Consider the following 13,399-nt stretch of genomic DNA (forward strand, 5'->3'; position numbering starts at 1 on the left):
AAGGAAACTAACAACACAATGGATGCTCCGTTCACTATGGAAGAAATGAAGAGGGCAATAGCAAGAGCAGGAATAACATCTCCTGGGAAGGATGAAATCTGCTACATAATGTTAAAACACTTGGGTGTTTTGGCATCTATAAACCTGTTTTTATAATGAAGTTTGGGAAAACGGAAAGTTACCTACTGGATGGAAAGAGTCAGTGATTATTCCTATTAGGAAGCCAGGAAAGGACCCATCAAATCCAAAGAATTATCGGCCAATAGCATTGACCTCACATATAGGAAAGATAATGGAAAGAATGATTACAGAAAGAATAGCATTTTATTTGGAAAGTAGAGGAATTCTATCACCTCATCAGAGTGGTTTCAGGAGAGGGAGAGGAACTATGGACCCCATTATATGTTTGGAAACAGATGTTAAGAAAGCTCAGGCTAATAAGGATTCAGTGATGGCAGTTTTCTTTGATGTCGAAAAAGCATATGACATGGTTTGGAAAGAGGGCTTAATGATCAAACTTTGTGTGTGTGAGTGAGAGAGAGTGTGTGTGTGGTTTGTTCTGCTGTGAGAGGGCACAAGTTAATCTCATTAATATAAAATCCGTTAAATCCGATTTAAGGTGAATTACAGTGAATGTTTTCTGCTCTTAGAGTCAGAGAAGAGACCTGGAATAGATTATACAGTATGACTTCGGGTTTGTGCTGTGTTACCTGTGTGAGTGTGAGAGAGAGATTTATAGTGTTTTAACAGAAAAACACCATCTGATGATCCCACGAGTTGCTGAAAGACGGCTCTGTGTCTAGGGTTGCCAACTTCAGAAAAGAAAAATAAGGGACAATCGTGGTTCTTTATAGGAAAATAAGGGACACACACAATGTTTGTACTGTAACACATAGTGAGTGTCATTTCAGTGTTCGGTAAGTTAAGTGCTCAACCAGTCAAAAGTTTTTGAACGGTAAGATTTTTAATGTTTTTTTAAATAATTATCTTCTGCTCACCAAGCCTGCATTTATTTGATCCAAAATACAGCAAAAGCTGTAATATTGTGATTTTTTTTTTTTACTATTTAAAATAACTGCTTTCTATTTGAATATATATTAAAAAGTAATTTATTGCTGTGATCAAAGCTGAATTTCCAGAATCATTACTCCAGTCTTCACATAATCCTTCAGAAATCATAATAATATGATGATTTGCTGCTCAAAAAAACATTTATTATTATTATTATTATTGTTAAGATTTAAAACGGTTGAGTACATTTTTTTCAGGATTCTTTGATGAATAGAAAGATCCAAAGATCAGCATTTATCTGAAATAAAAAGCTTTTGTAACATTATACACTATAACATTCAAAAGCTTGCAGTCAGTACTTTTATTTAGCAAGGATGCTTTAAATTGATCAAAAGTGATATGATAAAGACATTAATGTTACAAAAGATTTCTATTTCAGATCAATTATATTCATAAAAAATCTACCCAGCTGTTTTCAGCATCATAATAATAATAATAATAAATGTTTTTTGAGCAGCAAATCAGCATATTATAATAATTTCTGAAGGATTATGTGAAGACTGGAGTAATGATGCTGGAAATTCAGCTTTGATCACAGGAATAAATGACATTTTCAAATATATTCAAATAGAAAGCAGTTATTTGAAATAGTGAAATATTTCACAATATTACAGCTTTTGCTGTATTTTGGATCAAATAAATGCAGGCTTGGTGAGCAGAAGATAATTATTTAAAAAACATTAAAAATCTTACTGTTCAAAAACTTTTAACTGGTAGTGTATGTGTATAAAGGATGTCTAAAAGGCTCTCAGACATAAACACATTTCTTTTGCTTAACCTATTTATGTACAATTTAATTCTAAAATAGAATTGTAATGTCATACAAAAAAATAAATATATCACACACAATATACACAAACCATTGGCTAGAGCAAATTGTACCACTTTAGAATTGTGACTGTACCAGTTGTGTAGTAACTTATATAATAGTGACATCAACACAATTAAAATATCATCAACCCCTCTTTTTTTTTTTAAAGATACACATAGAAACACACATATGGCATAACATATTAAACCATAACAACTGAATGTCTATGAAACGTCAGTCAATAAAGCATTTTTTATAAAAGAAATGGCACTTAAAATTTTGAACTAACATTTTGTTACTTGCAACATGAATGTATGAATGAATGAAAATGCATATTTTTCAATTTAAGAGAACTTAAAGAATTAGTACTGGCTGCTTTCGAGACTTTTTTGGTCATACTTCACCCTATCTGTGTCTGTGCTTTTTTCACTGTTCTTGAGGGTCACATTTCTGAAGATGCCCTCACAAATCTACAGAAAGTTTTTGGACAGTTAAATCATGTTTGAAAACCACTACAATGTATTTCAAAGAAAGACAGAAGAGCACACTTTTCAAGCAAACATTTCACAAAAAGAAGTTTTAAATGTTGGATTCGATGTAAAGATACACATAGAAACACACATATGGCATAACATATTAAACCATAACAACTGAATGTCTATGAAACGTCAGTCAATAAAGCATTTTTTATAAAAGAAATGGCACTTAAAATTTTGAACTAACATTTTGTTACTTGCAACATGAATGTATGAATGAATGAAAATGCATATTTTTCAATTTAAGAGAACTTAAAGAATTAGTACTGGCTGCTTTCGAGACTTTTTTGGTCATACTTCACCCTATCTGTGTCTGTGCTTTTTTCACTGTTCTTGAGGGTCACATTTCTGAAGATGCCCTCACAAATCTACAGAAAGTTTTTGGACAGTTAAATCATGTTTGAAAACCACTACAATGTATTTCAAAGAAAGACAGAAGAGCACACTTTTCAAGCAAACATTTCACAAAAAGAAGTTTTAAATGTTGGATTCGATGTCAGATTTTAATATTCAAAATCCAGAAAGTTCATCTTGAATAAGATGAATGACACCTAGCTGAACTCTTAATATATCCACTTAAAATCACAAAAACATCTGTTAAAGTCATGAGCAGCAGAGACAAGATCCTACAGCATTTGTTGCCCTTTGCACCAGATAGGAAGCGAGTAGAATAAATTGCTCTATTTTTCAAGTGTTCGGTTTAACAGTGGTTATATTGTGCTGTAATCTCCTCCTAAGATCACGAGCTTTAGTGTGATGCATCAGGACTCATGCAGATGGCAGTAAATATCGGAGTGAATGATAACTCTGTTCTGTAATCCTCAGTGAGAGATTACCGGACTAAACAAGGCACTTTGTTTTTCAAGTGCATGTTTTAATTTGGTCATTAAGCGCTGTAGAGAGTGTGCTTCTGTGGAGAGAGTCAGGTGCTGCGGCACACAAAAGACAGATTAGAGCGGTGTGCAGAGACACAAACGTGACTCTTGGACTGATCCTCTGTTAATCTGTCTGAAGAGGCTGAGACGGGCGGCAGTGAATGGGGTCCTGAGACCAGGTGAAGGGGGTCTCTCTCTTTCCCTCTGCGGTTTATGGTTCTCTCTGAATATGTTTTACTGTCTGCTGAGGATGTTAATAGAAATAAGACACTCAAGGTTGTGTGCTACAGTCATTTTGTCAGTGGTGTTGTTGGGGAGCCTAATAACATTTTTCTTTACAGTAAGCGGCACTTGGTTTGATATTTTGTTTTCTAATGCAATTCAAATATACGTTTTATAGATTTACATTTTAGCATTCAGCAGCTGTTTTTTATCCAAGTCGACTTATAAGTGAGCAACACTTTAAATGGTGGAAGCGCATTGAGAGACTGCAGATTATGCTGATCAGCTGAATAATGTTTATTGTAAGAACTGTTGCATTGTTGATGACAGGTGCTTCTCAATCTTTTCTTATAAAGCCTATTGTATCATTTTCGATATGCACATTTCTAAGGCCTCTAAAATATCGACACGATCAAAACTTTGCGGAAAAACCTGTTGTAAACGACCTTAATACATGCCTTCTGCCGTCTGATTGGTAGTTTATACTTTTTTGGCGAGTAAACGAGCTTTTGATATAATTGTGAAACTGTCAGGTTGTTGTTCACATGTGCTTTTGCTGTAAAATCTTTACTGCTTTTTATAAAGTAAACACGAGAATAACTGTTGTATTGTCAGTAAAAATGTAAGATGAACACTTGCTGATCTGAAGCAACGTAGGTTTACTTAATTCAATCATGACAACTCTCGGAAGAGAGTTAGCATGGTGATGGATATGACAATGTTAATGTATTTGGTCTTGGCGGAACAGATCTGCTACGCTGCTGCTGCTGAATTGCTGCTGCTGTTGGTTATTGCTGTAGTTGTAGATTATTGCTGCTGCTGCAAGCAAGTACAGGAACTTGCTACTGCCAATGCATACGGCGATACGGTGCTGTGAGTATTTAAGACATACTACTGCTGCACAAATAGCATATAAAATAACCCTGTAGCAGATCTATACAGGTGGAGCTGGGGAAGGTGGAGGGTTTCAGAGAACTCTGAAAGCACACTGCAGGAATCTCAAGTGAATGCTAGCCAGCCATATAAATGCAAGGCAGTAAGCTCATTGGCTGCATATGCAGTAGGCTTGCCGCGATAGATGGTGCTGACGGTGATACCGGTGTTAAGCCGCAACACCGGTTACGTCACTTGCCCACTGCGGCACCGACCCCCACCGTCGTTTTGATTTTTACATCATTTGGAAAAAATCATATTCAAATGGGCTTATATATTTGTTCATCTCTTTTAGTCAACAACATTGTATTGCATTGCATTATATGTTTAAAACTACAGAACTTTGATCATAAAACTGAGCATTTAATTATCTTAATACAACATTATATTAGGAGATATTGAATGATCTGCTATTTATGTATGTACATAAAGTAGTCTGTTATATTGTTATAAAGATAATTGATTTACATTTCAAGCAATCAGAATTTCACCTTACTTTTTGGCCATATAAATAAAATCTGCACCAAATTTTTTTCTGGACCAGTTTGGGTCTCTGAATAAAATGAAAGTGTTTTTCTCCTCGAGTATGAGCCCCATATGCTCACTTTATCAAGTCAAGTCACCTTTATTTCTATAGCACTTTATACAATACAAGCTTCACAGAGTTTAATGGGGAAATAATGTCTAAAGTTTCAATAATAATAATAATAAAAAAAAAAAAACAGAAAATATATACAGAAAACCCCTGCATGACAACATCTGGGCTTCCTGACACTGACTTGAGTTTTGTCTGTGTGTGTTTTGTGAAGCATCATGTCAGATAAAAGTGAGCTGAAAGCTGAGCTTGAGCGAAAGAAACTGCGCTTGGCTCAGATAAGAGAGGAGAAGAAGAGAAAGGAGGAGGAACGCAAGAAAAAAGAGGTGAAAACACACCATACTCTACTTTTTTTACTTGATATACCAGGCTGAGTTCCACAATATGCCACTGAAGCAAAATATACAGCGTGTCTTTATTATGAATAATAAGTAAAGTCCTTTACTTCAGTGTACTTAAGTCTTTCTTTCAAGGTACCTTGAGGTGGAAGTTTATGTCACAATGTTCACAGTTAACATAATTACTTTTTTCTAATATGTGTTCTTTAAATTGTGGTTGATAAGATAAAAACTACTGAAAAAATAATGGCGTAACAGCAAATACATTTATTGCAATAAATAGTAGTACACCTATGAAAATTGGATCTATTTTGGTTTTTGATCGTTTAAAATAGTCATGAACGAAACAGTAAAACAGCTTATGAATACTAAATAATTAACAGCTTGTAAGTCCACAGTCTAGTCATAATGAAAGTGTGAAAACTACATTTAAAATTTGAATGTTGTTGAAGCAATGAATACAGCAGACACTTCAGCTCTGATTTTCAGGTACATTTAATGAATAGAGTACAAATATAGAGCCTGAAATTACTCTTTTTCAGTAAGTTCTATCAAATTTGGGAGGTCAAATATAATATAAGCTTAAATAATTTGTTAGTTTTGTTTTCTGTTCTTTTCATACAGTATGATGTTCATTCATTAGACATTTGCAAAGGCCGTGTTGGTTAGACAGAGTTAATTTCCAGTTATTGATAAACTTACTTTTCCTTAAAATTAAAAGAAATATATGTTGTTTAATGATTTTTCTTACCAAAAACTTTAGTAGCAGGGTTGAGTGGTTGAGCTTGATGAATGCAGTCAACACTACAATTGGTGTCAACATTGAGTAAATGCAGTAGGAGGGTAAACAGAGTCAGATTACTGGTTTTTGTTCTTTGGGAACAATAGAAAGTTAGTTTGTTGTTGAAGTGTTTGTTTCACTCTGTTTTGTTTGTGTCAGGCTGAGCTGAAGAAGGAGGCCGTCCCACTGCAGGATGATTCAGACCTGGAGAAAAAGCGCAGGGATGCTGAGGCTCTGCTACAGAGTATGGGCATCACTTCAGACACACCTGTGGGTAAGTCACCTGTGCACCCGAGCCACATCAGACATCTAATTGAAAATATCCCTCGAATATCAAACTGTGATCCCTTTATGTATTGGTAAGACGACCCCTTGCAGTCTAAGTCAATGATATTCTATGTGGACCCGAATTTTAGCTGATATTCAACAGCACAAGTTCCTTTGAGAGTGGGACCAACAAATGGAGAAACCCAGTGCAGTGCACTATATTGATTGAACACAAGGGGGCAGAAGTGCACTACTGTAGTTTTGATGGTGGGCAGCTAATTTCATCAGACACTTAGATTTAGTATTTATGACATATTTTATATCTGAACGCTGTAAATATAAGTAACAGTATTGTTAAACTGGGCTAAAAACATTGACAATTTTGGTCAAATTTTACATGCTCAAAATCTAAACTTTAATGCATGTGACCAAGACTATCTAATTATCTAATAACTAATTATTATACACACACACACACACACACACACTTCAGTTTGTGATTAGATGGTACGAACTGTTTTAATTATTATTATTATTGTTATTTAATTTTTTTTGTTTAGTGTTACAGTACTGATTAAAAGTTTGGAATAATTCAGATTTTTAAAAATGTTTTAAAAGAAGTGTCTTTAATAATTAATGAGCAGTAAATCAGCATATTAGAATGATTTCTGAAGGAACATGTGACACTGAAGACTGCAGTAAATTTAGCTTTTCCATCACAAAAAATAATTTTTTTTAAAATATATTCAAATAGAAAACTGTACTGAAATTGTAGTAATATTTCACAACAATACTGTTTTTACAATATAGCCTTGGTAAGTGTAAGAGACTTCTCCAAAAACATTAAAAACTTGTATTGTTCCAAACTTTTGACCGGTAATGTAGGTACATGTGCTGAAAATCATCAAAAAAACAGTTCATCAGACAAAATGTGTCAGAAAAGTGAAGTTAGTGAAGAGAAAAGCTCTAGTAGCGTTTGAGCGCACATGACACTTGTGTTGTGTATGTAATGCAGTGTCATTCAGACATTTTTAAGTGTGATTGAATTGTCCAAATGTTATGGAGGGCACTGTTTGTGGATGAAAGTATGTTAATCTCCTTCTTTCTTCAGGTCCTACATCCATGTCTCCCACGGCCAAATCTGCAGGCACTCCAAGTGAAGCAGGGAGCCAAGACTCAGGAGAGGGTGCCACCGGGCCAAGGTACTCTCTCTCTCTCTCTCTCTCTCTCGCTCTCTCTCTCTCTCTCTCTCTCTCTCTCTCTCTCTCTCTCTCTCTTGTGGCAGGTCTGATCTGATTGGCACTGGAGAGGTTTGTGGCTTTAGCATTGCTTGAAGGACAAACCGGCAGTGAAAGTGGTGTTGTATTTTTGTGTCTGTTTGCAGGTCTGAGCAGGTAGGGGAAGTTTCTGCTGAATAATTCTCTGTTATTAGCTGCTTTTCACCTGTGACTAAAAGATAATTTATTGCTGGAAAACCCCTGAGAAGAGAGAGGGGGAAACAGGAAAACATTAGCTGTGTTCCTACACCTAGTGAGCTGCCCGTCGTGTCTGTGCTTTACAGCATCATAGATGCAATCTTAATGCAAAGGCTGTTCCGGAGTTGTTGATGCAGCCTTTTAAGCTAAAGCAGAATTGTATCTACGGAGAAGTTTATCCCAGAATCCGATGTAGTAGGCCGGAAATTCACATCACCCTGGTTCCCTCAACAAAAACACAACAGGATTTTTCCATTGGCTTTGTGCAGAAAATAAGCTCTGTGACCAACAAAAGTTGGATGCTCATCGTGATAATCTTCACAAATGAACACAATGTTTATCCATTTTGAAGCCTAAATACAATCGCCAGAAGTAAAAAGCCAAGTGTAGGCTATAAACACCATCTACTGACTATATAACATCATCGACAACTCTTTCAGTCTTTATTTAAAAAGCATTTTCCCTGAAAGTTTGAGTTAGAATAGTTTGCAAGAGCATATTGAGAAGATGGGGAGGCTGTAAAGCTGGATCTGTGAGTGTGATGATGTTTACTGTCTCAGACAACCTCTGTAGGCCCATTTAGCACCTTGTTAGCAACTGCCTTTTTCAAGACAAGAAAAAGCTTTTAAAAATCACAGGAAGGTATAACTGGTGTATTATAGGTTGTAGAATAAATCATGGAAGTATCTTGATCTTGAATGAACCACAGAGCTTATTTCAGACATTTAACCAAAACCCATTGGCTTCGAGGAGATGGAACTGGTGCTAAAATGCCAACTAATTTCCGGGTTCCCTGCAGCACTCTATTGTCCCAACTGAATAATGAAATAGTTCAGGCTTATTGTGATTTTTACTCTTTGTTGCTGTAATGTTGCTCATCCTTACGTTATATCTGTTAGGTGACAGCTGTGCATTATTAATACCAGATTCTAGTATAGGGATAAAAAAAATCTGACAGTTTATTATTGACAGTCAAAATAGAGGGAAACTGGAAACCGTTCTACAGCAGATAAATGGGACCTATTCTGTGGGGACACAGGCAGCTAGGATTGAACCTGCATTACCTGCATGAGCCCCAAGGCTCAACTTTTCTGGAGCACATGAGCTAACCACTAGGCTCCAACTAGTAAAACAATATAAATATAGAAACCTTATAGAATTAGAGTGAATTTTAGCTCACAATAAGACCCGTGGGAGCAGTTTAGAGCCGCTGTAGGGAGTGTTTACAGCAGAAACTCACACACACACACACACACACAGATGCCCCCGGGGCTCCGTGTCCACTCATGTCCCGCACCGCTTCAGCACTTCCTACACACACACACACACACACACAGATCATGTTACCGGCTGCACACACATCACAGTCACACTCCCACTTAATGCACTCATGACCACACACAGCCTCAGGTTGTGCTTCCGCTGGTGTGTCATGATCTGTAAGGATTTCATTGCCTTTTTAATATACACCAGAAGTCGTCTTTTAGTCATATTGAAAATAACAACAAAAAAAGTTCATTTTATTTTGTAAACCAATATCCCACACCATTGAATGAGATGACTGAAAGTATTTTAATGATGCATTTGGCTTTGAAACTAGATTGCTTTGTTTGAGTGGTTTTCACTTGGTGGTGTTGTCATTATTATTCTTATTTGGAGTATTTGAGTTATTGAGAAGGGCTTTCAGTACTATGTGAAAGCATGTCTTTTGTTCACCAAAATAGCATTTATTTGATTTTTATATGGATTTTATATATTTTTTTAAATGTAGTCAAATATTGTACTATCACCATTTAAAATAACATTATATTATTATATTTTAAAATTCCATTTTTTACCTGTAAAGGCAATGCTCCATTTTCAGCAGTGGTTTTCCGAAACCTGAACAAATCCTTCTATTGTCAAAATTTGGTGTTTGAGGGGACCTTTCTTATTAGCACCGTTTTAAATGGTTGTGCTGCTAAAATAGCTTGTAAATCTTAATTTACAATTAAGATTAATTAATCTTAATTGTAAAGTTATATCAAGTGTGAGAAAAGTCAGTATGTTTCAGCCCAATGCAATAACATTAATTAGTATTTTCAGGGAAAAGAAAATCCTCTCTGGGTCAAAATGACCAGAACACAACATGAGGCTTAATGAACTGTGGAAATCACAAGACCATGCCTTTTTTCTATCAGAAATGCTGAAAAATGTCTCTAGAAATGCATCAGTCTGTTGATCGTTTGACAGATAACGGCTATTTCATGCACCACTGTCTTCATAAGAAGAAAGCAAACTGGACATCAGAGGCTTGAGAAACAGAGCACACACTGGTGCTCAGCTCGTATTTCCAGCTTCATTTGCAAAATTGAGAAGAATTTCTATGAATATAGAATGTTTTAGAGATTGTTTTTAAATATAATTAAAAAAAAAACATTTTTTGGCCCTCATATAGTTTTTTTTTTTAACCATCTAATTCCCAGTGAAGTCCAGCCATAATTATAGTGTCTGACTCTAAAGGTTGCGAATATCGTTTCATGTTCATTTTAAAATGAACCGTACTCGGAGCTCCTGAGTTGGCATCAGTTTGGTTCACTTTAGAGAGACACCTAAAACGAACCAACTGTGACAAAACCCTACATTTACACGTTGTAACTAGATCTGTAGCACGTTTTTTAAAACCGCTGTGTAGACCTTACTTAAGACAGTTATTTATAGCATTTTATACTTAAAATGTTCTTATTTGAATTGAGTCTACAATAGTGTCATTGAAAGTATGTGTGGTGGGTCTCCTGAAGATTTGAGCAGACGAAACGGAGCACCACATCGGACTTCTGGTTCTGTTTCTGTGTTGTGTTTGTCTCATGTGTATAGAAGCTTTTCTTCTTGTCTCTAACTGCTCTGAAGGACTATACCATTGTGTTTTAACCACCTCTCTGTCTTGCTGTATCTCTCTCTGTGTGTGTGTAACCCTGTCTCGTGGCTGTGACACTAACAGGACTCTGCACTGGGACTGTGACCCCTCCACTCTTCTGCTTCACTCTGAGCCGGGGTACTGCACACTTTCTGCTCATTCTCCTTCACTTCTGCTCTTTCAGACCTCTAGAGAAAGAAGTCATGAGTGATTGTTGGTGACCGTGAGCATGGATTCATACTGTGATTCATGCTGTACTGTAAAGTAAACTGCAGGATAGCAAGGCATATGGGTTTGGATGTTTTAAAGGTCACAGATGTGAATGTAAACATTATTGTTTGCAAGATTTATAAGAAGTGAGCACAGTGATTTCCAGAGGACATTTAGAGCCTGTTTACACCTGGTTATGAACATGTGAGTTTAGAGCATGATTACAACACTGGTCAAAAGTTTGGAGTCAATTATTTAGTATTTATTCATTAGTGTTACAATTTTTCAGATTTTAGAATCATAGAATTTAGAATAAAATCATCAAAATAATCAAATGCAAGTTTAGAAATTATATAATGACCAAAAAATGTTAAACTAATACACTGTCTGTATTCTAAAGCTTTTGAACAATATTGAAAGAGATCCCATGAGAAGTGCTGGCTATTTTTCCTTCACAACCCAGTCCAACTCCTCAATGAAATTAAATTAATAAATAAATTATAAAAATGTAATGCAAGTTAATTTATAGGCAGTTCATATTTATCTTAAAGCCTTTTATGATTAAAAGATTTTCAAGAGCATAAGAAACAAATTTAGTCAAATGTGTCCTTTTTTTTTCTAGCGAACGTGTCCGTTTCTGACCACCTATGAATGTGGTGTGGGTGATCGGATCACAGTGCACTTCTGAGACTTATTGGAACATGTTTCCACCTGTACTTTAAGTGCTGTCCACTTGTGATCAGATCAGCTGAGAGAGATCTTACCAGAAGTAAATGTGGCCTCAGTTTGTCATCTGCTCAAGAAGGATGTGTGCAGCATGTGTGTAAAACTTTAGATGGTTGAACAATGTGGGTGTTGTTCCTTCTTATGATTTGTGTGTGTGTGTGTGTGCTCTCTCCCAGGCGTGGTCCTCTGAAGTTGGCCATGGCGAAGGTGACCCACGTGGATTTCCCTCCCAAAGAGGTGGTGTCCTACACGAAGGAGACACAGACGCCCACCATGACAGAGCAGAAAGAGGGTAAGTCGTGATCAAACACAGAGGAATTCTGACTGATACCATTCACAAGATTATTTTCATGTTATGCACAGTAACCAAAGCAATTTCTGATATTATTACATTAAAAAAACAACATTAACAACCTCCAGAATTTTTAAATACTACAGATGGATTCTTTCTTTCTTTCTTTCTTTCTTTCTTTCTTTCTTTCTTTCCATTTGTATTTTTTAATGTTTTTTACAGGAGTTTCTTTTGCTCATCAAAGCTGCATTTATTTGATCAAAAATACAGGAAAAAAAAATTATATTTGGGAATATTATTATGATGTAAAATAACGGGTTTCTATTTTAATATACATTAAAATGTAATTTATTCCTGTGATGCAAAGCTGAATTTTCAGCATCATTACTCCAGTCTTCAGTGTCACATGATCTTCAGAAATCATTCTAATATGCTGATTTATTATCAGTGCTGGAAACTGTTGTGCTGCTTAATATTTTTTTGGAACCTGTGATACTTTTTTTTCAGGATTCTTTGATGAATAAAGTTAAAAAGAAGAGCATTTATTTAAAATATAAATCTTTTCTAACAATATACGTATGTACACATTTTTTATTCCAGCTTAGGAAAATTATACTTTTTACTGTAAATTTGAACGTTTTTATGATTAATATCACTAATTATTTTTTTTTCTGATTGTCTGTAAACATCTTTTAAACAGTCAAAACAGTAGGTTTACAATGTCAGTTATATTATCGTTTATCAACCACAGCATAAAAATGAACATTGGCTTATTATTGTACAGCAGTCAGTGACTGTTTTTTGTTTTTTTTTCAGTGAAAGCTAATGAGTTTCAAAACTTTCACTGAAATAAATAGAACTTATTTTACTAAAGGTTATTATTTGACAAAGGTGGTTTGGTTCATTACAAATAAATGAACACTTTTAACACTGAGGATGCAGGTCAGGTTAGAAACAAGCGTGACTGACACGTCAATCATAGGAGGACGAGGCTGGTGAGTGGCACTGCATTTGCAGCAGCAATTAGAGCACAAGCCTCTGATCTGAGAGCTGTTCAGATGTGTGTGTGTGTGTGTGTGTGTGTGTGTGTGTGTGTGTGTGTGTGCGCGTGTGTGCCCGTAGTCAGCATGGAGATGAAAGCTGAGGGAAAATTGCAGAGACTCGAGAAACATAAGACGTAAGGCAAGATTAAACTCACACACACACACACACACACACACACATCCGCTTACTGAGTCGGAGCGAGAGGGGCACAGGAAATGAGCTGTAGGTTAGTGGAGATATGAGAGTGTGTGTCCAAAGGCAGGTCAGGATTTGTGTAATTGCAGTTGAGGCCTTTTTTGCATGTCTGTGACCCCCCCCCCCCCCCCC

At 35.9% G+C, this 13,399-nt stretch overlaps 1 protein-coding gene across 2 annotated transcripts in view; it reads left to right on the forward strand.

Annotated features, from left to right (window-relative positions):
- Positions 1-3,284: 3,284 nt before the first annotated feature.
- dync1i2a (dynein, cytoplasmic 1, intermediate chain 2a) overlaps positions 3,285-13,399 on the forward strand; it is a 32,043-nt gene continuing 21,928 nt past the window's right edge. The window contains exons 1-6 of one of the 2 annotated variants that reach the window (XM_016464189.1): positions 3,285-3,472; positions 5,258-5,369; positions 6,322-6,436; positions 7,541-7,631; positions 10,885-10,938; positions 11,913-12,028. In XM_016464189.1, the coding sequence (XP_016319675.1) occupies positions 5,262-5,369; positions 6,322-6,436; positions 7,541-7,631; positions 10,885-10,938; positions 11,913-12,028 (484 nt within the window). In that variant the 5' untranslated portion in view covers positions 3,285-3,472; positions 5,258-5,261. The remainder of the gene's footprint in view (positions 3,473-5,257; positions 5,370-6,321; positions 6,437-7,540; positions 7,632-10,884; positions 10,939-11,912; positions 12,029-13,399) is intronic. The other variant, XM_016464190.1, reaches the window with a different exon arrangement.

The sequence above is a fragment of the Sinocyclocheilus anshuiensis genome, unplaced genomic scaffold (genome assembly GCF_001515605.1).
Source record: "Sinocyclocheilus anshuiensis isolate Anshui unplaced genomic scaffold, SAMN03320099.WGS_v1.1 scaffold284, whole genome shotgun sequence".
NCBI classification, from domain to species: Eukaryota; Metazoa; Chordata; class Actinopteri; order Cypriniformes; family Cyprinidae; genus Sinocyclocheilus; species Sinocyclocheilus anshuiensis.